The sequence below is a fragment of the Lipomyces chichibuensis genome (genome assembly GCF_038497645.1).
Source record: "Lipomyces chichibuensis strain CBS 12929 unplaced genomic scaffold V1513scaffold_19, whole genome shotgun sequence".
In the NCBI taxonomy this organism is placed as follows: Eukaryota; Fungi; Ascomycota; class Lipomycetes; order Lipomycetales; family Lipomycetaceae; genus Lipomyces; species Lipomyces chichibuensis.
In genome coordinates this window covers 257,181-282,164 of record NW_027117471.1, presented here as the reverse complement: position 1 = coordinate 282,164, position 24,984 = coordinate 257,181, and the positions used below count along the sequence as shown (strand labels likewise).

General features: G+C 46.7%; 10 protein-coding genes across 10 annotated transcripts; 5 read left to right on the top strand and 5 right to left on the bottom strand.

The window, feature by feature from the left end:
- Positions 1-362: 362 nt before the first annotated feature.
- Positions 363-2,722, bottom strand: V1513DRAFT_446346 (uncharacterized protein). Its single transcript, XM_066898252.1, has 4 exons — positions 2,389-2,722; positions 1,580-2,329; positions 1,238-1,530; positions 363-1,190 (listed from the first exon to the last, which is right to left on the bottom strand). The coding sequence occupies exons 1-4, from the start codon at positions 2,603-2,605 to the stop codon at positions 501-503; spliced, it is 1,950 nt and encodes a 649-aa protein (XP_066753195.1). The 5' UTR covers positions 2,606-2,722; the 3' UTR covers positions 363-500.
- On the top strand, positions 2,619-3,488 carry V1513DRAFT_446345 (mitochondrial 54S ribosomal protein uL30m). Its single transcript, XM_066898251.1, has one exon. The coding sequence runs from the start codon at positions 2,971-2,973 to the stop codon at positions 3,229-3,231; it is 261 nt and encodes an 86-aa protein (XP_066753194.1). The 5' UTR covers positions 2,619-2,970; the 3' UTR covers positions 3,232-3,488.
- Positions 3,489-3,908: 420 nt separating this feature from the next.
- V1513DRAFT_380447 (uncharacterized protein) lies at positions 3,909-6,949 on the top strand (the record flags this gene model as incomplete). Its single annotated transcript, XM_066895039.1, has 7 exons — positions 3,909-4,029; positions 4,096-4,160; positions 4,220-4,525; positions 4,582-4,882; positions 4,934-6,102; positions 6,156-6,740; positions 6,797-6,949. The coding sequence occupies 7 exons, from the start codon at positions 3,909-3,911 to the stop codon at positions 6,947-6,949; spliced, it is 2,700 nt and encodes an 899-aa protein (XP_066753193.1).
- Positions 6,950-9,393: 2,444 nt separating this feature from the next.
- On the top strand, positions 9,394-13,666 carry V1513DRAFT_446335 (Oxysterol-binding protein-domain-containing protein). The gene is made up of 3 exons (XM_066898250.1): positions 9,394-9,580; positions 9,692-9,753; positions 9,951-13,666. The coding sequence occupies exons 1-3, from the start codon at positions 9,549-9,551 to the stop codon at positions 13,235-13,237; spliced, it is 3,381 nt and encodes a 1,126-aa protein (XP_066753192.1). The 5' UTR covers positions 9,394-9,548; the 3' UTR covers positions 13,238-13,666.
- Positions 13,567-14,782, bottom strand: V1513DRAFT_415952 (uncharacterized protein). The gene is made up of 2 exons (XM_066895827.1): positions 14,240-14,782; positions 13,567-14,185 (listed from the first exon to the last, which is right to left on the bottom strand). The coding sequence occupies exons 1-2, from the start codon at positions 14,546-14,548 to the stop codon at positions 13,793-13,795; spliced, it is 702 nt and encodes a 233-aa protein (XP_066753191.1). The 5' UTR covers positions 14,549-14,782; the 3' UTR covers positions 13,567-13,792.
- A 2,301-nt stretch (positions 14,783-17,083) lies between these two features.
- Positions 17,084-19,807, top strand: V1513DRAFT_446330 (mitochondrial carrier domain-containing protein). The gene is made up of 2 exons (XM_066898249.1): positions 17,084-17,772; positions 17,827-19,807. Exons 1-2 carry the CDS (start codon positions 17,164-17,166, stop codon positions 19,396-19,398), a joined length of 2,181 nt encoding a protein of 726 aa, XP_066753190.1. The 5' UTR covers positions 17,084-17,163; the 3' UTR covers positions 19,399-19,807.
- V1513DRAFT_446328 (uncharacterized protein) lies at positions 19,613-20,499 on the bottom strand. Its single transcript, XM_066898248.1, has 3 exons — positions 20,210-20,499; positions 19,958-20,152; positions 19,613-19,905 (listed from the first exon to the last, which is right to left on the bottom strand). Exons 1-3 carry the CDS (start codon positions 20,453-20,455, stop codon positions 19,813-19,815), a joined length of 534 nt encoding a protein of 177 aa, XP_066753189.1. The 5' UTR covers positions 20,456-20,499; the 3' UTR covers positions 19,613-19,812.
- Positions 20,500-20,588: 89 nt separating this feature from the next.
- Positions 20,589-21,764, bottom strand: V1513DRAFT_446327 (Pre-mRNA-splicing factor of RES complex-domain-containing protein). Its single transcript, XM_066898247.1, has 2 exons — positions 21,457-21,764; positions 20,589-21,393 (listed from the first exon to the last, which is right to left on the bottom strand). Exons 1-2 carry the CDS (start codon positions 21,722-21,724, stop codon positions 20,636-20,638), a joined length of 1,026 nt encoding a protein of 341 aa, XP_066753188.1. The 5' UTR covers positions 21,725-21,764; the 3' UTR covers positions 20,589-20,635.
- A 192-nt stretch (positions 21,765-21,956) lies between these two features.
- On the top strand, positions 21,957-23,471 carry V1513DRAFT_446325 (uncharacterized protein). Its single transcript, XM_066898246.1, has 3 exons — positions 21,957-22,811; positions 22,865-23,101; positions 23,160-23,471. Exons 1-3 carry the CDS (start codon positions 22,092-22,094, stop codon positions 23,352-23,354), a joined length of 1,152 nt encoding a protein of 383 aa, XP_066753187.1. The 5' UTR covers positions 21,957-22,091; the 3' UTR covers positions 23,355-23,471.
- On the bottom strand, positions 23,378-24,953 carry V1513DRAFT_401037 (uncharacterized protein). The gene is made up of 7 exons (XM_066895497.1): positions 24,869-24,953; positions 24,664-24,816; positions 24,494-24,607; positions 24,208-24,441; positions 24,024-24,151; positions 23,861-23,972; positions 23,378-23,810 (listed from the first exon to the last, which is right to left on the bottom strand). The coding sequence occupies exons 1-7, from the start codon at positions 24,887-24,889 to the stop codon at positions 23,484-23,486; spliced, it is 1,089 nt and encodes a 362-aa protein (XP_066753186.1). The 5' UTR covers positions 24,890-24,953; the 3' UTR covers positions 23,378-23,483.
- Between the last annotated feature and the right edge of the window lie 31 nt (positions 24,954-24,984).

The window sequence follows — 24,984 nt, the reverse complement described above, 5'->3', positions numbered from 1 at the left end:
CCATTTAAGGCGAAGAGAGGTTACAATATATCAGCATCACGTGATTACACTTTGCCTAAAGAGGTAGGGGTGTAGCTTTAGTAACCCAGAGGGGTTTAGCTTTAGTAACCGGGGGGTGTAGCTTTATCCTGGGCCTTGAATGTAATGGCTCAGCACCGATTTGATTGAAGCAGCATGTTGACCCTAACCCCGACGACCTCAGCCGAACGGAAGTGACTTGCGATTCCCTAATAATCAGCTCAAACCGATAATAAAATTAATTCTCTAAATCTTGGAGTTGATTTGATTTTGCTGTTTGTAGGGTTATATCCCTGAGCCGGTTTCCGGAATGGAAATTACGATATCTGCCGGTTAATCGTAAATTAGCTTATCAGAATCATATATTAAGTTATCTGAATGGTAGACAGTTGACGCGAAAATCATCTGAATGCGACACATGCAAGACATCTTCAATGAGATTCGTCCTTTTCAATCATAACATCAACATTAGATCTCCATTCCTATGTAAATCGACCACCGTCTTCGAGATTATCAGCCATGCTTAACATTCTTATCTGTGTTCCCTTCAGCAAAACATCAAGTCGTTGCCATTTGTGCTCGTCGTCACCTCCATTTCTGGAGTGCGCATCGTCAAATATCTTCCTTCGATCACTAATTCCTCTATACAAGGCCTCCACCAGTTGTTCGTTAGTAGCGGCATCAAGGGTCTGATCAGGGTTATGAAAGTCAGCTCCCGTATTCGCGGCAAGAATTGTTGCGCTTGGAGCTGGATGTCCGCTTGAGGACATGGTCCGCGTTCTTGTCCCGGTCGCCGTTTTGCGAACTTTGACCCACGTTCGGAACAACGTTTCAATGATTAGAGCAACTTTGACGACGTCCTCTGCCTGGCCATGAACATTTGCGGCATGCGACCGAATTGGACTTAACTGCAAATATCGAGAAATATACTGCTTGCCATTCTCATAGTTGTAGATCCAGTTCTTCGGCATTTGCTGGCAGTTGGTCATGATTTGAAGTAAAGAGTCACATAACAGAGACATATATTCTGTCATGCTACATTTCGTAAGTTCTGGCGCTTCAAGGAAAACTAGATAAGTCTGTAGTGGAAGATCACGAATGTACATTGACAGTTCTCGGAAAAATGATTGCCGATCAACAAGATTCGTTATTGAGACCAGAGCATCGTAGATCTTCACAAGGTTAGCAATTTCGTCCATTCCAATGAAAGAAAACTTACAATTCCTAGTACTCTCTTCCTCATTTGAACGGCCTCGGTTTCTCCGTAAGAATGTACTCCCGAGTCGTTGTAAATCTGACGTTTGTGATCGGGCAAAGTCGTCGTTCGGCTTTTCTTATTCACCTCATTTGGGTATATTGGATGGAACTGCTGCATATCCATCTCTGAATTGTGGGAGAAAACCGATGCAAGAGCGGGTTTCCATCTGACGTTAAACTCGTCAACTTCCAATCCTCGAAGGAATAAATATATGAGTGTGTGTTTCAAAACAGAATCTGTCTCTTCTCGATCGACTTGACAACGTCAGATAGTCTAATCCATATAGATCTAGATTATCCATACCACTATTCTCGACCGTCTTGACAGCCTCATTCCAGTCGTTTTCTAAAATATCCAGCAGGTACCCTATGACGGTCTTCCATACCGGCCACCGAGTCTCGAGTGTTCGGCTACCATCACCATCACTACCGTCATCAGTAGGCCGCGATCCTGATACTCCATACGCAGAGGCACATCTAAATCCCCATCCAAAAATTCTCCACAAATTCCGCTCAGCACATGGCCACAACATTTTCAGCCCTTTCGCCCTGATAACTCCGTCTACATCTTCTTGGACGTCGAATGCGTGCCTTCGAGTAACCCGATTCCGTCCTCGTCCCCTATTCTGTGCTACAATATTCAATAAATCATCGTCTGGATCTTCCTCCGATTCTTCAGAATTATATTTCACTTTACGCCTGTGACGCAGCGCATGTGCACCAAAGGTCTCGCCCGAGCGATCCAGACTAAATATTTCATAAAATCCCAGATCTCTCATAGATAGTCCCGACGACAAGATTTTGGCAATAAGCCGAGCCGAACTTGTGCTTATAGCGGTTCCCACAAAAGTCGTCTCGGTAGATGTCTTAGTGTTCGCGTCAGGCATGTCCAGACTGATGGCAGACAACCGGGGTTTCATTTTTCCCTTGGAAGTAGTAAATTTTGGGTTACTAATAAGTGTAAAAAGAAGGCTAAGTTGAGGAGGAGTCGGAATAAAAGTCTCAGGGAAATGCGACGATAGAACCATCTCGAGGAATGCAACACCATATTCATCTAGTACGCGTCAGAACCATAGCCATAGCCAATGAACGCCGCAGGCACCGTTTACTCACAAAGCTCGTCTTCAAACTTCGTCTCCGCATGATTCAAACACTGTGAAACTTTATCGGAATCCCCTAGAGTCCAAATCCTCGTTGGCAGCGGAAGACGCTTTCCGATCGCATTTTTAGTCTTTGACGGTGATGACAGTAAGCAGACAGGCGATCTGCGGGTTGGTCTGTTACAGCTATCATTCTTGTTTACAGCACTCTGAACGACCTGAGGAGACATCCCGGTTATAATTTGAAAAGCGTCTCAACTTGGTCCAACTCGTCCCACCGCATTTTATGTGCATTCTAAAACGCGTCGCGATCGCGATTGCGCCATGATTTTCCTAACCCTATAACTTTCCAATGCCAGCTGCGCCTTGTGGCTTGGAAAAGCCAAATATTTGCAATGGTTGCAGCTCTTTCGATTACTTCACAGACAAGTTAGTTAGCAAAACTCCGCGAAGAATAGTTGTCTTTTCGACTCGACATAAATTATCTATCTTTACCGGAATTACTAATCGGCACGGTGCAATTCCGAGACTGTCGGCTAATTGATCGGAAATTTTGCTGCTACAGTTTCAAATCCCGATTACATATAATCCCATCATGTCATACTTCAGAGTTCAATTACACCGATCCGCGATCGGATTGAACAAAAAGACGAACGAAATCCTGAGGACTCTCGGTCTCCGAAAGCGAGGTAGCGTCGTATATCATAATATAACCGCACCAACAGCGGGAAAGATTCTCGCCGTCAAGGAACTGGTTCGAGTAAGACTAGTCGATAAGAAACTGACGAAGCAAGAGCATAATTTGACGATGAAATCAAATCCGGGATACTACGTGATAAAGGAGGAAAATCATTGATTGAAGGAGAGCAGGAACTGAGTTGTAATGGCATTTGTATGATAGATGTAGACTTTTTGGACTTTGTATATAATTGATTGGGGGACAGCTGTACATACATATCGTTATTAATCCAACGTGGATAGTCATGGAGGACGTCTTGAAATTCTTTTATAGCATAGGCTTGTTTCCTCTGTAGTGTAAACAGCGGCTTCTCAATATACAATTTGACGTCCTAATTAGATATCGTCCTAATTAGATATCTTAAATTGGTGGAGCACGATTTTGTGGCTATAATTCGACTGTACGATTCCGCAAAATGTTAAACCTAAAGGGTTGGCTCGACGCTCTAGGTCCCGACGCCGAACATATGAATTGACTCCTCAAGCCAGCTTGTTCAGTAACACGCATCATTTTAACAACTCCCATACTTATTATCCAAATGCTTCCGTAATCTCGACTTTTGACGCACTCGGATTGGAAAGGACAGCGCATGTGTGATTTTGCATTGTGGAACTGAGACCCTTATTCGGAGGTAGGACTTTTCCTGCAAATGTGTAATACCATCGAAGGACTGACCACCATGGGCAGCAAGAGTTCGAGGAATTGCTTCTATGTAAATTGAGAACTAACTTATCCTAGGTAACAACATTAGCCACTTGCAAAAGTACATCAAGCTGGCGCGATAGAATAATGACATGGCGTCGACGGACGATCCTCCTGTAGCGCCTTATATCTTGCAGCCTCTGCTGTCTGACGTGCTACTAGTATCAGAGGAATCAGAAGGACCAGTGGAAATAACATGTATTGAGGCATGGCGTATGTGTTGCTTGCGTTCAATAGAATTATTATTGTGGAACCTATCTAACGAGATTGCTGGATCAGACTCGAGTTTGTATCTTGGGACATCGTCCGGAGAAATTCTACATTATTTCCAAGATCCGACATCGGTGAGTTCCAGAAGCAATTTATTATTTTAATCGGAGAAGAATTTGCTGATTTTACAAAGAATCTACCGAGTTATATGTTCGCATCGCGACAAGTTGTACATCCATCACGTCCTTATCCGATAACGAGAATTCTCCTACTCCCAACAGTCTCACAAGCATTAGTATTGTCACGTAACTCCATCGCGTTTTTTTCATTGCCAGAATTCTCCCCTTTGGCTCTTGGGCGTATTCGAGAGGTCAATTCTATGTCGTTAGATCTGGACAGGATACCGATTGATGCAGGCGAAGAGGTTCGAGTTACAGTATTCACGAAAAAACTTATTCGGATAGTTAGAATAAGAGAGAAGGAATTAAGGTTAATTAAGGTATTATTTCTTACAGTAAAAAAAAATTTGTTATCAGAAATGACTAACTCTGGTAGGATATCGACTACCCGTCCGCACTTGTCGGAGTTCAAAGATCATCCATGGCACTAGTTGCGAACGAGAAGACATATGACCTTATTGATCTTAACAGTGTACAAAAGATTCCACTTTTTGCAATTTCCAGCAGTCCCGATAGCGATGTTCTACTTCAGCCGCATGTTGCTTCGGTCTCGTCTGGCGAGTTTCTCGTTTGCAGCGGTACATCCGAGGATGAACCAGCTGTCGGATCGGTTATTAACCTGGATGGAGAAATGTCGAGAGGAAGCATCGTCTGGAATGGCTATCCTTCGGTGATTGGTATGTACAGAATATAGAACCTGTTGGAGCCCCCTAACATGATCGATCTAGCCGTTGAATATCCATATTGTGCCGCTGTAATAGGAAACGAGCTTCAATTCCACTCTCTCCAAACCCAACAACTACTACAGACAATTCCGTTCACGTCCCCCCCAAGTCTTTCAATAGTCTCTACAACATACTCCATGCCGTTTCCGCGCTTGGCCGAGAAGTTCGTGCTAGTCCCATATGTCGATGATTTCGATTCACCGAGGAGAGAAGATGAACGACAAATTGCGTCACGATTGGCAACAGTCTCGTCTTCACTTTTCATCTTTTCGTCAGAGTTAGGGGTACAGTGCCTTGTTCCTACGCCAGTTTTGCTACACTTAGATGCATTATTCGAGAATGGCAAGATCGACGACATCTTAGAAGCCATCGATCGGAACGAAGAGACGAGCGAGCGTGCTTTTCACGAGCTCATGTATATTCGACAAAAGCTGAGTTTGTATTACTTTGAGCAAGGCAACTTCGTTGAAGCGGAGAAGTATTGGAATGAAAGCAATTTTGATCCGCGGATTGTTATAGCCTTGTTCAATCATGATGATGTAAAAGGTGTGCCGTGGTTATATGCTGGCGTAAAGCAGACATTAAAGATGCCAGAAACGGAGCCGTCGCTGGAAGCCTTGATGGTTGTCAAGCATTATCTCGCGGGATGGCTCGAGAAGAAAGGATTTGAGAGTGTGATTGATGCTAAGGAAGTGTTTCATTCCGTCGAGGTAGCATATTTGCGTGTTCTTTTGAAGACACCAATGACTACGAAAGAGGAAATTTACAATTTTACGGACTCAACCGTGGATGAAGAATCTTTCCCTGAGTCCGTCAAGTTGCTCGAGGCAGCACATAAGTATTTTGCACTTTCCCGTTTATACCAGAGTCGGAAGATGGTGGCACATGTCTGCGACACGTGGCGGCGAATTATCTCGGGACAATGGGAAGACAACGAATTCACAGACGGTGAACACAAGATGATGGAGTATCTGCTTAGATGCAAAGACGAAAAAATTGTGTGGGAATATGGTCTTTGGTTGATGAGACGTAACGCCGAGCTGGGCGTCCAGGTATTTGTCGATGACCGGCGGAAAACCAAGATCGATGCGGCGAAACTCAAGGATGAGGTTCGAAAAGTCGGTGGTGAGGCTTGGCGACTATATCTCGAAAACGTTGTGTTTATCCAGCAGGTACGGATGCAGTTGATCGATTTTGGTAGATATGAGCTGACTGAGCGGCATAGCACCTGGAGTTTGCCAACGAGCTGGTCCTGTTGTACACCAATGATGTCATTGAGGTTGTCGAAAGCAATGAGGACGCACGACAAGAGATCATCAAGAGCTACCAAGAATATCGCGCACTTGCACCCCCAAAAGTTGCGTATACGCTGTTTCTCGAAGACCACAAAGCGCAAAGCAAGACACAGGATTCTATTACTATGCGACTAAAATTTTTGAATGTACTACAAAGTGACGTCGACTACGATGTACAGGAAGTTCTAAGACGAATAAAGCCACATGAGGACTTTCTGATCACTGAGATGGTTATTTTATATGGCAAGCTCTCACTCCATCATTCCGCTTTGCATATTCTATGTCACTCATTGGCGGACTACGATACTGCTTTTGCTTATTGTTTGTACGGGGGCCATGTGATCCATGCGGATGACATGCCGACAGTCGTCGCGACATCTGTATCGCGGGAGCAGCAAAGCGAATTGTTTAGGCTTCTTCTTATCGAGTTCTTGAAACTGAAAGCAACAGAGGATCGGATAAAGTGCACGAAGAGACTACTGGAAGGTTGGGGAAATCTTCTTGATTTGCAATTCGTAAGTAGCTCTGCCACGGAGTGGAAGTAGTGAATTCTAATATGTGCCCCGTTTAGGTCCTCCAGACGATTCCAGATTCTTGGTCTGTGGAGCTGATCAGTGGCTTTTTGATTTCATCAGTAAGAGAGTTGCTTAAGACGAAAAAGGAGAGTTCGTTAATGCGTGGCCTGTCTCGAGAGGAGAATTTCAGGGTGAGTATTCTACGTTGACACGTGGGCCGGTGGATATCTAACAAGATGCAGGTTGTAAGCGAGTTGATGGACAAGATTGAGCAGGAGGGTCCAGTAATTGAGCGACGGATGTGAGCGGAATCTCGACTCGGAGTTTAGATACAACCTCCATTTTCGGCTGATTACGGTCCTAGATATTGTCAAGTTGCAGTTCTGAGTTTAGTTTCGGTTGTTTAGCATCACAATTGTACATTGTTAATAAATTTGGTGTTTTGATGCATTGTGTGTACAACTGCGCATGCTTAGATTTGATAATTGGACAGTTACATAATTAATTGGCGACTGGTGAGTAACTTAGTGGCTAATTTGCAGGTGGTCAGGGCTTACAAATTGTAGGAACTAAGAACTTAAGTAGGCAACAATTACGACAAGCTACGACTGCCTGATTTGCAAAATTAATTCTAATCCATTGCTGCAAGTGGCCAGTATTTGGACCCCTTTACCGACTTCATCAGAAGGTCCTATCAAAGTAGCGCAACGTTGGAAGTTGTGTTGGGATGACGGATCATATGTCTAACCTAACGGTCTTGTCGGACTCGCTGGTCATTCAAGTCACGTCTTAAACGGCTTTTGTCAGTACCAAATACCGTTACTGGTGAATGTGAAATAGGGTTATTGTATCAGTATCTGTTGAATGTAAACGCGCGTTATGACCAGAATCGTCGCAGAAGGCGATTCTTGATTTAATATTTTTATGAATGACGTAAAACGATGGAGATTAATTTAAGGAGACATATATATATGAAGGATGCGGAGAATCTGTATCCTTACAAGGAAATGTACTCAATAACGAGGAAATCATGATGGCTTTTAGCTGGCCATGCAGCAACGAACCCTTTCCTGATTATGCACAACAATGCACCTTCGTAACGGCATGCCAAGCATTTACCGAGTCGGCATTGTCTTTGATAAGGGCCGGCCGTTACGGACCTTGAGAATTTAATACATACCAACCCACTCCATTTCCAGGGAATTCAAATCATTGACTGTAACAACCCAACTTCACTCTGCAGTCAATCACGCAGACGAAAAGCTTTTGCTTTAGCTTCTTTCCTAAAATTTGATCAGGACATAGAGAGTGCAGTTTGAGCTTGATACCAATGCACAGTTGAGCCCTGACAATTACGATGAGATATATGGGCCTGGTGGCAATATTTGATATTATATATAGTTATAATTACAATGCAATTCTCCCAAAGCATTTCCCTGCTAAGGTCGGTGCTTACGGAGGGAGGATGCAGTTGTCCGATTGGACTTGTTTATTATAGCATTGTGTCCAACACCGGCCGCAGCGCATGACAACCATTTGCTCGATAATGTACCTCATGCTGGTAATAATAATGAGCTGCGTACCTTCAATAAATTGCTTTGTTGTGCAAATTCGGGAGTGTTTCTATCGTATTATGGATTATGTCCTGGGTCTCCGGAGTCTAGTGATCATTCACTTGTAGAGGCTGCTCAAATCGAATGGGCGATGTAGTTGATATTGACCTTAGAATATAGAGTGAGATTCGTCCGATGTTCAGACTATTCTACGTGCAAGTCTGCTTTCGGTATAGACAATCCACCAGCTGCCAAGTTACTTCACATTTACGGAATCTTACCGTCCGGGTCAAATGTTCCTGGTGCCGCTTACAGGACGACACAATGTCACCAAGAAGATCAGCAGCAAGGCCACCATGACAAACAGCCAAAGCAAAGCATCCAAGGCCAGCAGCAAGACTACAGTGTCTTCAAAGTCGACGAGCAGCAGAAAAGCAATCTCTACGAATGCGAGTAACAGATCCATATCGTCAATCTAGTGTACATCATCCAGGACGATTAGTAGATTCACAACAATTAGATCCACAGTGTCGACCAGGGCCACAGTGCCTACAAGATCGAGCACCGCGACAAAAAAAGCGCAATACTCAGTAGCAGGAAAAAGAGGAAGATAAGCATATCACCAAAGTCCACTACTTATAACATCAATCTTAATTACGAGCTCCACGTGACCACGGCGATTACGAAGTCAGTAAGTCGAGCTGTGTGGACCTATTGCAGAGAGCCGACCACATCCTTCAAGTTTACCGCTGTACATAGATTGCAGGGGCATGTAAATAGTTCTCGAGTGTTGAAATAAACACTTATCAACCGGTACTGTCAGTTCCGCAAGAACGACCTGATTTGGCGCACATACTGTACTCATACAAATGTCTGTATGACAACCTTTATTTGACACAGTATATTTGGAATCAAATTTGTGATTGAGGGAATGGATTTTGATGAGAAGTGATCCTAGAATGTCCACCGATCCTAAGTGCGCGATGCTATGACGTAAACGTTTAAAATTGCGCTGCTTGCGGATGCAAGAAGATGCTGGCCGATACATCTTTTAAGGGCTTCGTACCGAATTCCTATCAATAAGGCGTTGAAACTAATTGCCCCGATGTGAGATACAGTCTACATATATACATCACGTCCAATCCGACACCGATAGTTGTCTGCTCCTGTGATCCCCGTCTCCGGATAGGCTCGTGCTATCCGCTGCCGCTCTGAGGCTCCAATTGTCTTTTTCCCGCACTCTCTGTTCGTGAACATGTCCGCCTCTGACATCTCCCGTCCGGCAGCGTAAGTACACGTTATCCATTATTCAAGCGTATTCTCAAAGCCTATTCGTATTCGTACCGACACACAAGGTCAAGTTATAAGTGTAAATTGTAACGCAACTATATATTCTAGGGTGCCGCGAACGCGCAGCTCGTTGAGCATGTATCGTCGATCAACCGCCACGACCAAAAAAGGCAAGTAACTTCCCAGCACGATGAGGGATTGCAAACAGACAAGGGCTATACACATTGGCTTGGACCTCATTGACGCAACACTGCCGATGGTATTGCAGACTTGTGATTGCGGTTCAGACGGCATATCTGTTCGATTGCGCTTCTTGATTTGCTATCTGCCTGAACTCACAGCAAATGCTAACAATCCAGCCACATAGGCGCCCTCGAGGATTCTATCCGGACATACAGGCTTCTTGAAGCACTACGATTAAGTGACACCTCACATCTGTCCAAAATTCTCGGTATCGCAAGCGACAAGAGCAGCACTTCGAGCGGTGTGTCCGCAGCTACGGCAACCACTCCAGCAGAGCTATCAAACCTGCTGCATCTCGCTGTTCAAGTCGCCTCCCCGTCTACGATCGAATTCGTCCTTGCCTCTGGCGACTCTCATATTGACATCAATGGCGTGGATTCGGACGGCAACACACCGCTTCATCTCGCAGCTGCGCTCGGCCGGGAAGATATCGTTTCGCTGTTACTCAACCGACCTGACATCAATGACACGATCGCCAACTCCGCGGGTAAGCAACCCGTCGAGCTATGTCGATACCCCGAACTCGCACAGGCAATGCAGGTCTCTCGCGCTCAGTTTGTTGAGCAAGCTGCATCTGAGATGAAGAGATTTTTCCAATCAGGTTCTGTCGCGGGTGTGGCGCACTTGCTGTCCAATCCGAGGACTGCGGCTTTGCTTGATATCAACGGACAGGACCCAGACACCGGATCTACTGTACTTCATGACGCGGCACGCGCAAAAGATGCCAAGATGGTCGGGTTCATTCTAGATCACGGTGGCGATCCATTTAGACGTGACCGTAAAGGAAAGCTACCAAGTGACGTCGTGAAGGACGAAAATATCAAACGAATGCTGAAGGCAGCTACCAAGAGACAGTCTATCATGACCGGTCAGCCTGCCCACGAGGCGCCGCATATGAAGGGTTATCTCAAGAAATGGACAAACTACACTGGTGGATACAAGCTTCGATGGTTTGTCCTCGATAACGGTATCTTGTCGTACTACAAGCATCAAGACGACGCGGGTACGGCATGCAGAGGGTCGATCAATATGCGCATCGCGACCCTCAGGCTCGATTCATCTGAGAAGCAGCGATTCGAGATCATAGGCAAGGGCTCAGTTCGGTACCATCTACGCGCAAACCATTCAGTGGAAGCGAATCGCTGGGTTTGGGCCTTGACTCAAGCTATTCAGCACGCCAAAGACGAGGTCAAGAACCAACAAGCGCCAAGTAAACAACAGCAGCTCGTAGGCGATGCGCAGTCGTTGATAGCATCACCTGGCCTCGACGATTCTGGCTCGAGCCGGCTTACAATCGCGCAGAGCATCATTCCACCGGCTTCGGCTCTTGCCAGCATGAGCAACGGAGGAAGTGTGACTGCAAGCATGGCATCCGTGGATGACGACAACGATGTGGATTTTGACGACGACGACGACGACGACTCGCAGGAGCATAATGCTGTCGAACCACATAAGGACGAAGTCGGCATGACTTCTCATTCACTGGAAATGGAGATCAAGGTTTTGCAGGATATTTCCGCTTCCATCGCCGACGAGCGGAGTTCTTTGGCATCGACGCATCCTCGTGTTGAGTCCGTTTTGGGGTGTTACGATACGTCGTTGAAGTCCCTTAGGAATCTACTGGACGAGTTCATGCGGCAGACTGCTGACCGCGAGGCGTATTTCAAGCGGCGAGCGGAGAGGGAAGCCGAGCTTCGTAGGATTTGGGAAGAGAACATGCAGAAACTGGCCGAGGAGAACGATGTTATCGAGGAACATCTCCACGATGCCGTTGAAGAGAAAAAACTGGCGCGGAAAGCTCTTCGAGAAGTACTCAGCTCGAGCCAAAGCGAGCCTACCTCGCCGGGAGTACAAACTTCCGGTGCGTCATCACCCGTGGCCGATTTCGACCGGCTGCCAAGTATTAGGACGACCTTGACGACTACGAAACTTAGCTCGGTATTGACGGAAGATGAGGATGACGTTTTTTTTGATGCGATTGACAATGAGACGGCTATGGCTGAAGCGCGCGGTGAGCCGATTAAGATACCGGCTGATGTGGAGGATGAAAAAAAGAAAGAGTTGTATAACGAACTGCAATTGAAGAAGCGGGAGGAAATTATTAATGATGGATCTTTCCACGGATACGACGATCCGCCCCGCGCACGCCTGAAGCTTGAAGAGGATGATAGGCCGAAGATCAGCCTGTGGTCGATCCTGAAGAGCATGATTGGCAAGGATATGACAAAGATGACACTTCCCGTGTCGTTCAACGAATGCACGAGTCTGTTGCAGCGTGTGGCTGAGGACATGGAGTACACCGATCTGTTGGACCAAGCTGCGTTGAAGAAGGACTCGTGCTTGAGAATGGTATATGTGGCTGCGTTTGCGGCGTCGGAATATTCGTCAACGATTAATCGGATAGCAAAGCCGTTTAACCCGCTTCTGGGAGAAACATACGAATACTGCCGTCCTGACAGGGGATATCGCTTTGTCGTGGAGCAAGTATCCCATCATCCACCCGTTGGGGCAGCTTTGGCAGAATCCGCGCGGTGGGACTACTGGGGCGAGAGTGCCGTGAAATCGAAATTCAACGGCCGGTCGTTCGATATTAACCCACTTGGCACGTGGTTCCTGAATATTCGGCCAATTACTGGCGGTCAGGAATTGTACACTTGGAAAAAAGTCACGTCGTCTGTTGTTGGTATAATAACGGGATCACCAGTCGTCGATAATTACGGTGAAATGCTTATTAAGAATCATACTACAGGCGATGTGTGCAAGTTGAAGTACAAGCAACGCGGCTGGCTCGGTTCTGGCGCGTACGAAGTCTACGGCACAGTTACTGACAAAGCCGAGAATCCACGCTGGTCTGTCGGCGGGCGTTGGAACGATAAGATATTCGGCAGAAGGTACCAGACAGACATAGGTGACAGTCTCGTCATGTTGAGCAAGGAATCGGATGGCCTGGTGCAGTCTATGGAAAAGCCTGCGATCGTGAGCACCTCTCCATCGTCCAATGCGCCGTTTCTGGTGTGGGAGAATCACCCGCGTCCTTCCGCGCCGTTCAATTTGACACCATTCGCAATCACGTTGAACGCGGTTCCGGAGAAGCTAAAGCCATGGCTGCCTCCCACAGACACTCGTCTCCGACCGGATCAGCGAGCAATGGAAGATGGCGATTATGATTTCGCCGCCAAAGAGAAGAACCGATTAGAAGAGAAACAGCGTGCGCGGCGGCGGGAGAGGGAAGTTGAGGGATCCGTGCACCAGCCGCGGTGGTTCAGGAGGGCCAAACACGCGGTCACTGGTGATGAGTATTGGCAGTTTAATGGCGAGTATTGGCGTATGCGAGAGAATCTGGGACGGAAGTCCGTGGAAGCCAAAAAGCGACCAAGATGGTCTGGCGTCGAAGATATTTTTAGCGGGTAAGATAGTACTGGGAGTTGTGTTTTGGGGTTCTTCTTTTGGAACAGAAGTTTTGTTTGGATGTGGTTTTTCTTCTGTGTGAGTAGTGTTCGATAAGAAATTCTTGGCTTATAGACGAAAAAATCACTTTGAACCGCTTTTGATATATAACGTTGTCGATTCTATTACGTACTTTTCTTTCATTCGCTGTCGGCGTGTTATGATCATAATTGCTAGCAGTTTTTTATAGTTACTTCTTTTTATCATATTTATATTATTATTTTCATTTTTGTATGCGATTATGTAGTATTTTATGCGATGTTTTATTACAAGAGCCACATAATGTGAATATACCACCAGATTACGAGATGCGATTCTTTTTTTTATCGTTGATAGTTCGAAATTATAGATACGTACGCGTGACTATGGATACAAGTAATTAATGATATAGGCTAATTCAACTTTACAATTAACTCAAACCGTAAGAGGTATTAAAATACAACCTGACCCAATAATAATTATACAACCCATTTTGCAGCATCGATGATGAATTGAATCCGACAGAGCAATGCCGAGAAATCATCGAAGAAGAATCATGCCAGATGAAGATTTCGTACCAGCTTGTGCGAGTTTGGATTTTGGCTTCGGTTTTGCGCTGGTGGGAATTGAACGCATCCCTGTGCCTGCTCCGGAAATTTTGTCGGCTACCAGCGTTGATGATGGCTTCGCGGCGACTGCCAATGAGGATGACGTGAGATGTGCTTTTGGTGCTAGTGCAGGGCGATTTTTTCTGGCGGCCGTGCTGGGAGCGGGACGTTGTTGCGACGTGCCGTTGTGCGTTGACTTGTGAGCAAGTGCTTCCTTATTCGGCTTTGTAGCTGTGGTTGATCTTGAATCGCGCTTTGCGATAGGTTTCCTCCGAATCGACCTGGGAACCGGAGGCTCCGGTATCGGCGACTCGACTAATGATGTCTACTTCGCATTAGACTTTTACCTCAAAACACGCCGTCGAATGAAAAAACTTACATCCGGGATATAGTACTCCACAAATGCATTCTCTGGTGTCGTCGGACCCGACACAAAAATTTCACGTAACGGCATCCTGCTTCCCGATTTCGATAATGTAGTGTACACTGTTTTCAGAGGAGAATGGCGCGTGCCGTGATGTAGCTCGTGTTCATGTTCGTCTCGCCACGATTTGAAATCTGCGGTTAGAGTTGCCGACGGCCCGTGCTTCGTAGTCCTCCAGGTGGAAAAAAGTGGTGGGATGTTTTCCTTATTGTCGTCCGCTGCGTCGTGGTGGATTACGAGTCGGCGGAGTGGTGTATGTGGCATTTTGCTAATGAGCGTCGTCAAATGCTGTCGTATTGGATGTCTGTAGCGTGCGCGACGGATCTCGTCAGGCGTTTCGGCCTCTTTGTTATTGAGACCGAATGGCTCGTGTGAATGTCGGTATATAATTAGCTACACTAATAAATAATCGAAGTTGGGTGAATGTGCATCCTATTCCTGGTCATGAACTTTGCAAAGCTCATGCATGACAGATAGTCCCAGAAGCTAAACCCACCTCGGCGCGACATGTTTATTTACAACTTTCCTAATTCCTCCATTCCATGTTCTACGCCAAATCCCATCTTGCTCTGAGTATATCCCAGTCGGTAAACTTTAATCCCCGTCTTTGTCAGTGACACAGAGTTTAGGGAATTATTAAGGTTAAGGGTTCGGCTGTTCAATGTGGCCACGAGGCCGAGGGGAGACCGCAATAACACCAAGCGGCGCGTCGGTGGCAGTCCGGAGCGGATTGAGCTCAGGGATCGAATGTTGATAGAGAGATCTATTTTATTGTGTTCTTTAGTGGCTGCTTTACCGTCGTCTGTTGGGTTTAGTTGGATTAAATTGAAGATCGTGATGATACGCGCTTCATCCGCAACACAACAGTACATATAAAATTGGACAGAGAGTCAGTCAGCGTCCATTGCGTCCTCACATAATGTTGAATAATTCCAACCAGCCGCTAGTACCGATGACGTCAAATACAGCATCGTTTACTTGCGAATCACTGAACTTTTCTCGCTCACGGCTTGAAAAAACTAGACGCCCATCGGCGTTGCCAGCCAGACATTTCTACAACAGCGGGACATGCACCAGCGTTGGCGGGGTACAACTGGAAGGGAAATAGCAATTTATCGTTGTCCGATGTATGGCAGTCCTTATTTGCTTCCCGAGGAGCGCGCAGATGTGCCGAACGAGGACTCAAATGCACGCGTTGATCGGCCAGAGTCTATTACCCCGAAAGTCGCACTTTGCCCAAGGCGACAACTGGCAACAATCCTCCTCAACGATGCGGCGATCAATACCGGGGCGGCCTCGAGTCCAACGACATCTGGCTTGTCACATATTGACGACGTGGTGCGGATAATGGGTTCCTATTGCCTGTGGCCTTGTGACGAACCGTATGAAGGTTGAAAAATGAGGAATTGTGCGTTGACGAGGAGTATATCCCCAGATCTACAGTACTCGAGGAGGGCGGAAATGGGGCCTATTTGGTATTGACGTGGTATGCGGACAGTATGCGAAGGATGGTGTTTGCACGTCCGAATCTTAGGGGGTGCAGACCTCGTGTGATGCGGGAGATTGAGTATCGGCGACTGAGCACGGCCAGCAGGACATCAGAAGGCAGTTCCAACAATGAAGAATTGGACAACAATGGATAGTAAACGGTCAAAGTGTTGCTTCACGTTTGAATGGCATAGAATGGAACTGTTGCGATGGAATGTCATCGTTGTACTCATGAGTCTTGACGGCGCCATGGATTAGTGTTAATGTTCGTGGATCTGAGAATGATTGAGTATCAGGCGACAAATGGGCACGTATGTAACATGCCCCTTGTGGCGCAATAACGCTGTTAACGATAGGCGATTTCATTGTGTGTGAAGAGCGGTGACTGCGCAGCCATTATTACTTTTCAATCTCTACGAGAACATTGTACGAACCGCATGCAATCACTGAAGACGGAGTCGCATGAGGCGATGGTCGGTAGCGGAGATGATTTGCCGCCCATAGGCTGGCTAGGTTTGCATATATATATACACATATATAGATATATATGTAACTCTATATATATATATATATTATATATACTTGTGCCGTCTGAATCGCCTAAAGTGACTCGTGACGCGGCTGAGACTCGTTTTGGGTAACCACGAACGGCTTGCGGCTATATGGAAAATATCTGTCTCCGAGGGAGCCACATCCGCTATTGCCAATTCGACTGCACGATATATATACAATTTCAAAAAGTTTCAGTGGTATTTTAGACAATTGCCCTATATATAATCATGTGCTACAAATTTACCTACCTACAAACTATACAAATTACACAAGCATTACGGCAATATGTCAAACACAAAAGATTCATTGTCACTAAATGGTGACAGTGGCGCCAGGTGAACTCACGGAGCCAACACTCCGAATTGTCCCGAATTAGGCAAGCCATGTGTCGAGAGAATTGCATTTATATAACGCATGCGTTGTCCTATTGTAATTGTGGTGTAATATACAAACCATATATGTCTAGTATCTTGCGATATATTCATATATAGAAATATATAGAAATATCGGCGTCGCCTCCGATGCATAGCGGCCCGAACCAACTTGGAAGACGGGCCAAAGGGGCAATCTTGTGCTCCGGCTCCCCGGTGCCCGTGTCCTATCTGCGTAGCTGCGGCTCTGTGGCAACCCTATCTACAATAAAATTTTGTGTTTAAGCCACAAACACATTAAAAAGTTCGTGGCGGCTAGCGAAAAAAATACTACCCCGCCTGGGAGTAGGCCAGCGAAGCCCTTTATTTGTTCGTAGTTCGCCCCCACAAAAAAGTTGTGAAGGTTAGCATCTACTCGTCGCCTGGAACTTCCGCGCGTCTCCTCTTCTCTACTTCCTTTCACTCACAATGGACGCTGTCTCTGCTACGGCCTCGGCTCCTGTTCACGCCGTGTCTGGCGCGGTCGCCAGCGCGTCTCAGAGTGAGTTTGCACAAGCCGACTCCTCCTCAAAACCTCCTCCTCGGGCGCCATCCTCACAATCGACCACAACCTCGACATCTCGCGCGCGAGCGACGTTCCGCGCCCACGCAAGTGGTCTGCTCGACGGCGAGCCTCATATGACCCAGGACGATTTTGTGAAAGCAATTGCCCCCGCAAACGAGAACTACCACAAGATCGCACGTGAGTCATACGCCGTCCTTTTCTCCGTCGCCGACCGCAAGCACCGAGGTCTCGTCTCGTTCCAGGACTGGGAATTCTTCGAGAATCTGCTGCAAAAACCCGACGCCGAGTACGAGATCGCGTTTCGCCTGTTCGACACGGACGGCAATGGCGTCGTCGACTATGACGAGTTCATCGACTATTACAACAAGAACAAGTCCGACGACTCTATTCCCTTTGACTGGAACTGCGACTGGGTCACACTCTATATCGGCGACAAGAAGAAGCGGCATTCTATGACCTACCCGCAGTTTGCCCAGATGTTGCGTGGTCTGCAAGGAGAGCGTGTTCGACAGGTACGCTGCGCAAGTCTGATTGCGATTGACTGAGTCACTAACTAACTCAACCAGGCCTTCCATTTCTACGATAGGGCAAACACTGGCTATATAGAACCCGAACAGTTCCAGAAAATCATTGAGAAGACTGCAAAGCACAAGCTCTCCGACCGCCTACTCGCTTCCCTCCAAACGCTTTGCAACATTTCGACCTCGTCCAAAATCTCGTATGCCAATGTCCGCGCCTTCCAGAACGTCATCCGTGAAACCGACATGGTCGACGTCATTGTCAAGAACGCATGTGCCAAATCTCCCGACGGCACTATTACTCGGCTCGACTTTATGAACGAAGCCGCCCGGTCCACAAAATTCTCGCTCTTCACACCAATGGAAATTGATGTCCTTTTCCATTTCGCATCTCTTGATAACAACACTGGGCGGCTGTCCCGCGACGATTTCAGACGCGTGCTCGACCCGACATGGCAGGACCCCGTCACTTTGTACACTCTGGCGCAAGCGGAAAAGGTCGAGGCCGCGAAACACGCGTTCCAACATCCCGGACACTTTTTGTCTGAAGTCTTCGAGTCCGCATATCACTTCCTGCTCGGTTCCGTCGCTGGTGCGCTCGGGGCGACCATCGTCTACCCGATAGATCTCGTCAAGACACGCATGCAGAACCAGCGATCAAAAATTCCCGGCCAGTTGTTATACAAGAACTCCTGGGATTGTTTCAGGAAAGTCATACACAGAGAAGGCTTTGCGGGGCTGTACTCCGGTCTTGGCCCCCAACTGGTCGGCGTCGCTCCGGAGAAAGCCATAAAATTAACGGTGAACGACTTTGCGCGGGGGAAGTTCACAGACGATGACGGCAAGATTACCATCCTCGGCGAGATCATTTCCGGCGGGTCCGCCGGTGCTTGCCAGGTCGTCTTTACGAATCCGCTCGAAATCGTTAAGATTCGGTTGCAGATCCAAGGTGAAGTTGCAAAGTCGATCGAAGGTGCTCCGAAACGGTCGGCTGTGTGGATTGTTCGCAATCTTGGGTTGCTGGGATTATACAGAGGCGCAACTGCTTGCTTGATGCGAGATGTGCCGTTCTCGGCTATATATTTCCCAACTTATGCGCATCTCAAAAAGGATTACTTTGGTGAAGGACCAAACAAAACCCTCGGTATCGGGCAATTACTCGTCGCGGGGGCAATCGCAGGAATGCCGGCCGCGTATTTTACGACTCCTTGTGACGTCATCAAGACTCGATTGCAAGCCGAAGCTCGGGTCGGCCAGACACATTACAGAAACATAGCGCATTGCGCGACGACAATCTGGCGCGAAGAAGGCTTCAAGGCGTTCTTCAAAGGTGGCCCCGCGCGCATCATGCGGTCGTCCCCGCAATTCGGATGTACGCTTGCTGCCTATGAACTACTTCAGAGTTTGCTCCCGTTGCATGTTGGCGGCAAGACCGAGGCTGGTCACTCGATCCCCTCTGGCGAGGTGAAAGAGGTACCGCCTGAGAAACGGCAAGTGGAGTATCTGAGAAGTCGGAATGCGTTGAAAATATTGTTGGATATCGACGAGAATTTTGGAAAGCCGAAGGTTTCGCAGTTGAAAGAGTCGTGGAAATTGGTGCCTGGTTTCAACGCCAAATAGATTGCGGATTAGTTGATTTCATATACATACATTCATACGATGGCTTCGCAGCATGGTGATGGATTGGTGCTTTTCAAAATATATTCTATGTTGATAGAACATAGAATCACAATCAGATACAGCAGTCGGCGCACGCATGGCCACCACACAAGGCTTATCATAATACACTAATTTGGGATCGGACAGTATAAAGTATTCATTAGCTTATATATGCGCGTTTTAGATTTTACTTTTGTTTTAGTAGTGCAGGAATGTGCGTTTCGTTGAATTATAAGTATCTTCCTGCCATCACTAAGTTGCTTAGACAACCATAGCTAGAAGTATGTGCATAATCTGCGACTCATATAATCGAATTCGATTCGAAACGGTATGGAATAATTAGTGTAGCATATTCCAACTTCCTCTATAGTACAACTATTGACCACCACCACCGCCACCACCGAGCATGAACACCAACAGCAACGGCACAATAAACATCCAATACTTTTGTATAAACGATTTATTTTCCTACAACCTCGTTAGCCCCGTAGCCCACAGAACAAATCAAAAAAGTGCTTACCTCCTGAACTTGTTTTGTGCTCGTCACAGGCGCCTTTAAAATCGCGACCGGGCCGCGGTTAGGCGGGAGTACGACCGCGTCTGAGGATTGGGCGTTGGTCATGGGCGTGTAAGTGTAGTCCACGTGCCAAATCTTGCCTGACGGTGTTAAATGGAGGGAGAATATGTCCTTCGCGCCGCCGGATGTCGGGATGTGCTTCATTCTACTGTTAGCTTCCACTAATTGATTGGTCTATCATCTTGGAGAACTCACGTCGGATAATACTTGCTCGTTCACAATGACAAGATTGTTCGTGGATATTGATTCGCCTGCGAAGTCGGACGGTATAACCTTCGCGGACGGCTTGTAAGGGTTGTAGGTGAGTTTGACATCACTGGCGTAACTAGATGTTAGTGATTTGATTGGGATTGTCAGGTCTGGTGTGTCAACTGTGCCGAGGTCGGCGGACGCACAGTGAAGGGCAGCAAAAAGGAGGACGGTTGATATGTCTAGCCGCATTGTGTTGTGTTTCGTGTGAGATGGTGACTGGCTTGTGGTAAACGATTATAGTTAGAAGGAGTTGAGTAAAGGGACGAAACTCAATCCGATGCGGCGTCGGCGTTCTGTTCGCCAAATGGTAATGTACAACTTATGCCTTAGTTATTGCGATATTTTACATTCATCATAACGCGCATTAAATCAATCCTCATCATCGGACGCGTATACATCTTCTTCCAATTTCTTTTCTTTCTCCTTCCGTCTCTTCTGAAGCAATCTCTCTTCGAATCCATTCGACCGATCTACGCCATCCCACCGGTGCCCCGGCGGAATATTAAACCGATTGGGCGGAAACGCACCCTGATAAACCTTCAAGCCTGTAGCACTAACTGTCTCCTTCTTCCTTTTTGATACAAATCTGGCAGCCGGATCTTCCCAAAGTGCTTGCTGCTTCAATTCATCATTCAATTCTTTATCATGCGCATACCGGTTCAGCGATACCGCGCCAGCTTCATCCAACTTCCGGTCCTCCTCTTTCCGTTGAAGCTCTTGGACTAAACCTTTATTCAACTCCTTCTCCTTCTCCAATGCCTCAAGCTTCTTCTTCTCCTCATCTAATAACTGTTGTCGCATTTTTGCTTTGTACGCATTGATATCTATCCTTCGCCCCGACGCATCTCGGTATACGACTTCAGCGTTTTTACCTGAAGTTCCACTGTTCTCCATTTTCTCCATCTCCGCGGCGAGTTTCTTGTCCAGCGCTGCTTTGACCTGAGCTGCCGTTTTTAGACCACCTGCACGTTCTGGCCGTGTGCCAGATGATTCTTCTGAGTTGATCCTAGTGGCGGTCGCATCTTGGTCCTCGTCTTTGACGACAATGTCGTCACGATCTTTGGAGGAAGTTGTACCGATTTTTCTCCAGCCGGCACTCTTTTTGAATCGACCATCTGCGATTTCGACTGTGAAATCATTAACCGTTGCCTCTCTCCACTTATCCATTCCAACACATAATTAGAACTCACCTGTAACAGGGGCATCTTCACCACCTTCAATTTCATCGTCCTCATCATTATCGTACCTTTTTCCAGTCAAACCCCACATCTCCGCGTCGTCGTCCGCAAGAATAAGTCCGTCTTCCGTCGCCACATGCTGGTGTTTCTTGGTGGGTTTGCCGGATTTAATGGAGTTGCTTGAGTCGTTATCTTTTCGTTTGCGTTTCTTGTGAGGCTTCCTATCGGTGGGAGTATCCGCTACGAGGTACTTCGAGGCAAGGTAGTCTAGCCGGGACATTGCATTTGGCGTGCTAGCTTTGCTGGCCTTACTATTTGATGCATACGATGATGATGTGAGCTCTGCTATTGTGGCGTTGAGACGTAAACTTTCAATGGGGTGGCTATACACGTTTTAGATTAGGATTTGAAGCTGTAAATGGTCTAGAACAACGCGAATATGCAAAATACACATCACAATATGCTTGGCTTGTTCATTATATCTGTTGCATTATTTCTAAATCGCGTCTGCACAGCAGATCATTTCCTGTGTACAGTTAAATCGACTGTCGAACATAATCGGTGCAATTGATATATGCAGAATTGTTTGACAAATACCCAGCTCTTGACGACTTTCAGAATTGTTATTTCTTCTCACGCATACAACAATGTCCAACATCCTTCGCCCGTCATACCGTGCCACACCACCATCATCCCGACCAACACCGCGCAGCACTCAGATCAAGACTGAAATATCTGGACCTGGAATACCTCCGTCCACAGGTGCAGCGGCGCAGAAATACAAGTATACGGATTACCGACTGCGCGCGTACTCCCCGGACGAGAAAGCCGACAAACGGTTCCATGTGATGAAGTTTTATAGTCGGCAGAATGTAGATCCCACAGAGTTTCAGCAACCAGTTACAATGCATCGGAAGGATCCTCGGGTACTGCGGTATCAGGCGCAGCGGAAGGAGGAGGAGGAAGCAAATGCTGATGTAAAACAGGAGGAAGAGAATGGCGAGAAGATGGAGGATGTCAAGTCGGAGATCGACAAAGGTACCGTTGCACCGCAGCCAGAAGCGAGTGTTGCGCCAGATGGGCAGCGGAGGAATAGGAAGCATGCATTTCAGAAGAAAACAAGACAGGTGTATGCCGGAGGTGAGAATGAGAGGAAGCTGAGGTACGAGGAGTATTATCCGTGGTTGATTGAGGATTTCGAAGGGAAGAATACGTGGGTTGGGAATTATGAGGCTGCACAGTCGGATTGTTATGTCCTATTTGTCTTTGATGAAGATGGATTTAAAATGGTGCCCGCGGAGAAGTGGTATAAATTTACGCCGAGAAATAAATATACCACATTGTCGTTAGATGAGGCAGAGGCTGTTGTATGATGTGACTTCGTTATATTGTGGTATCAGAAGATGCTAACGGTCTGTAGATGGCGAAGAAGAGTCAGCCACCGCGTTGGCTGATGAAACATTTGCATCCAGAGCATGAGAACGATGATATCGTGGCGCCGGCTCGCAAGCGACTGAGAACTGTCGACAGCCAGCAGCGGGCTGTCAAGAAGCACGAGGACGATGACGCCGACGAACTTGATTTCGACGAGGAATTTGCTGATGATGAGGAAGCTCCAATTATGGAAGGACCCGAAGACGAGAGCAAGGAAGCTGAAGTGCGTATTCTCTAATTTATTTACTGAGCACAACATTTGTATTGACTCTTACTTTTAGCAACGTATGAAGCGGCAAATGATGGTCAAGGCGGAAGATATGGGCGAAGAGAACGCTAACGTGGACCATGATCGCAAAATCGGCGAGGAAGGCCGGAAACTCAAGCAATCTCTCCGGGCCTTGGAAAAGAATGCGATATACGAATCTGACGATGAAGAAGGGGAAGATCCTTTTTCCAGCAAGGCGTTGTTCTAGATTCAATTTTGTATATTAGTTCATCTTGGGATGGTATATAGGTACTGTGATTCATTCGTTATTCCGTCTATGATACAATTTTTTCCGTGTCATCAATTAAAAAAAACTTCAAACTTTTGTGAGCGTTCTTTACAAAGCCTCTAACGTAGTAACTTCTTCCTCCTCGTCCGCATGTACAATCTGTAACCGCTGATCTGCAGCGGTTTCACCAGGTTCGTCCGCCATAATGAGCTGCACTAACCGCTCGCAAATTTCACGAACATCGTCATTCTCGACTGCAAGATGCAACTCTCTTATCAAGGGGTACACGCCGTTATTGCGCATGAAATCTCGGCCGTAGCGTGTTGAGCCGAGAAGAACCAGAGATTCGACGTGCACACGAAGTATTTCGTGGTCGGGTTCGCGCTTTTTATCAGGCGGCAGGAGTTGGAGTTCATCTGGGAGCTCAAACGTTTCCTACGGATGAGTTAGCGATGGCACAGGGGCAATTTGTAGATGATATATACTTCTTCGCTCAATTCCTCTGGACCCGCCAGGGGGAGGAGGAGATATGGAAGGACATTTACCCCAACCTTGTCCAGCAACGTGATATGCTCCGACAACTCGAACAGAGAGTTCCTGCGCGACTGTTAGTGCTCAGAAAGTCGCTTGCTCGATTGATATACACACTTGATTGTCGACGCAACGCCTGCTCGTCGCACTAAATTGTCATATTCTGTGAATACAAGAACCTTAGATATGGGGACTACACGATCATATTCCTGCTCCGTAACAAAGTATTTCCGACCTTCAGCCAGCTGCGCCAAATTAGCATCTCTTACCATAACAATGAACCATCATGTACGCCACGTACCCGTGAAATATCCGCAAACACGAACGCGAGGTAGTCAAATGTTGCATGCTTGTTGAGTTTCTTCTCAGCGCCTTTGACAAAGCAGTCCATCAATTGATCTAGAACCTTGTTCGAAGTGAGACCTTCGTTTTGGTGCTTGATAGCATTGATCTTGAAGATGTTTGAAATAGCGTTGTCTTTGGCTATGTTGGCTAACAAAATGCAGAATAAATCCGCGTTAGGCTCCCCTGGTTTCTGCGAGTATTTGTCAGATATGATGTCTGATTTGACGAGCAAATGGGCCTACAGTTATTGATGTAACGACAAATTCCAGAAATCCGAGATCTTCGACCAGCGTCGTCCTGATTTTCACAAATTCACTCATATTGGCGAGAATCGTCAACGCATCTTTCGCGATTTTCTACCACATGTCCAGTCAGCAATCACCGTCGTGTCTAGAGCGTCCGCCGAACGTACAGGTGTATCTCGTGCTATTATTTTAAGGTCTTTTATAGGCCGAAAATTATCTCGCAGAAAAATAGTGTTCTGGGGACCTGTAGCGTATCCGACCAGATGCTGAAGAGCGATGTTACGAATCATGGGCTGTGGTGAGTGGAGAAACTCCACGAGCTGTTTGCAACTAATTAGCTGCCACTTCTCGCTGGATGAAGGTAAACCTTACTTCTTCTAATTCTGAAGGCATATTTAGTATTCCTTCAGTGCAAATTATAATCGTTAGCTCCAGATATGTTCCGAATTGATGAGTGACGTCAAGTTTTATTTTTGAGATATTGATGG

What these genes read in the sequence shown, in the direction of transcription:
- V1513DRAFT_446328 (XM_066898248.1), bottom strand. Translation starts at nt 20,455, where the DNA reads ATGCGGCTAGACATATCAACCGTCCTCCTTTTTGCTGCCCTTCACTGT. An exon ending in ACGAGCAAGTATTATCCGAC is followed by an intron (nt 20,153 to 20,209) that starts GTGAGTTCTCCA and finishes AGTAGAATGAAG; the next exon opens with CACATCCCGACATCCGGCGG. An exon ending in GCACAAAACAAGTTCAGGAG is followed by an intron (nt 19,906 to 19,957) that starts GTAAGCACTTTT and finishes ACGAGGTTGTAG; the next exon opens with GAAAATAAATCGTTTATACA.
- V1513DRAFT_415952 (XM_066895827.1), bottom strand. Translation starts at nt 14,548, where the DNA reads ATGCCACATACACCACTCCGCCGACTCGTAATCCACCACGACGCAGCG. An exon ending in TGGAGTACTATATCCCGGAT is followed by an intron (nt 14,186 to 14,239) that starts GTAAGTTTTTTC and finishes AATGCGAAGTAG; the next exon opens with ACATCATTAGTCGAGTCGCC.
- V1513DRAFT_446330 (XM_066898249.1), top strand. Translation starts at nt 17,164, where the DNA reads ATGGACGCTGTCTCTGCTACGGCCTCGGCTCCTGTTCACGCCGTGTCT. An exon ending in AAGGAGAGCGTGTTCGACAG is followed by an intron (nt 17,773 to 17,826) that starts GTACGCTGCGCA and finishes TAACTCAACCAG; the next exon opens with GCCTTCCATTTCTACGATAG.
- V1513DRAFT_401037 (XM_066895497.1), bottom strand. Translation starts at nt 24,889, where the DNA reads ATGCCTTCAGAATTAGAAGAA. An exon ending in TTGTCGTTACATCAATAACT is followed by an intron (nt 24,442 to 24,493) that starts GTAGGCCCATTT and finishes AAATACTCGCAG; the next exon opens with AAACCAGGGGAGCCTAACGC. An exon ending in TGTTTGCGGATATTTCACGG is followed by an intron (nt 24,152 to 24,207) that starts GTACGTGGCGTA and finishes AATTTGGCGCAG; the next exon opens with CTGGCTGAAGGTCGGAAATA.
- V1513DRAFT_446335 (XM_066898250.1), top strand. Translation starts at nt 9,549, where the DNA reads ATGTCCGCCTCTGACATCTCCCGTCCGGCAGC. An exon ending in GACATCTCCCGTCCGGCAGC is followed by an intron (nt 9,581 to 9,691) that starts GTAAGTACACGT and finishes TATATATTCTAG; the next exon opens with GGTGCCGCGAACGCGCAGCT. An exon ending in AACCGCCACGACCAAAAAAG is followed by an intron (nt 9,754 to 9,950) that starts GCAAGTAACTTC and finishes CCAGCCACATAG; the next exon opens with GCGCCCTCGAGGATTCTATC.
- V1513DRAFT_446327 (XM_066898247.1), bottom strand. Translation starts at nt 21,724, where the DNA reads ATGTCCCGGCTAGACTACCTTGCCTCGAAGTACCTCGTAGCGGATACT. An exon ending in TGAAGATGCCCCTGTTACAG is followed by an intron (nt 21,394 to 21,456) that starts GTGAGTTCTAAT and finishes ATGATTTCACAG; the next exon opens with TCGAAATCGCAGATGGTCGA.
- V1513DRAFT_446345 (XM_066898251.1), top strand. Translation starts at nt 2,971, where the DNA reads ATGTCATACTTCAGAGTTCAATTACACCGATCCGCGATCGGATTGAAC.
- V1513DRAFT_446346 (XM_066898252.1), bottom strand. Translation starts at nt 2,605, where the DNA reads ATGTCTCCTCAGGTCGTTCAGAGTGCTGTAAACAAGAATGATAGCTGT. An exon ending in GAAGTTTGAAGACGAGCTTT is followed by an intron (nt 2,330 to 2,388) that starts GTGAGTAAACGG and finishes GACGCGTACTAG; the next exon opens with ATGAATATGGTGTTGCATTC. An exon ending in GGAAGAGAGTACTAGGAATT is followed by an intron (nt 1,191 to 1,237) that starts GTAAGTTTTCTT and finishes AACCTTGTGAAG; the next exon opens with ATCTACGATGCTCTGGTCTC.
- V1513DRAFT_446325 (XM_066898246.1), top strand. Translation starts at nt 22,092, where the DNA reads ATGTCCAACATCCTTCGCCCGTCATACCGTGCCACACCACCATCATCC. An exon ending in TAGATGAGGCAGAGGCTGTT is followed by an intron (nt 22,812 to 22,864) that starts GTATGATGTGAC and finishes AACGGTCTGTAG; the next exon opens with ATGGCGAAGAAGAGTCAGCC. An exon ending in ACGAGAGCAAGGAAGCTGAA is followed by an intron (nt 23,102 to 23,159) that starts GTGCGTATTCTC and finishes TCTTACTTTTAG; the next exon opens with CAACGTATGAAGCGGCAAAT.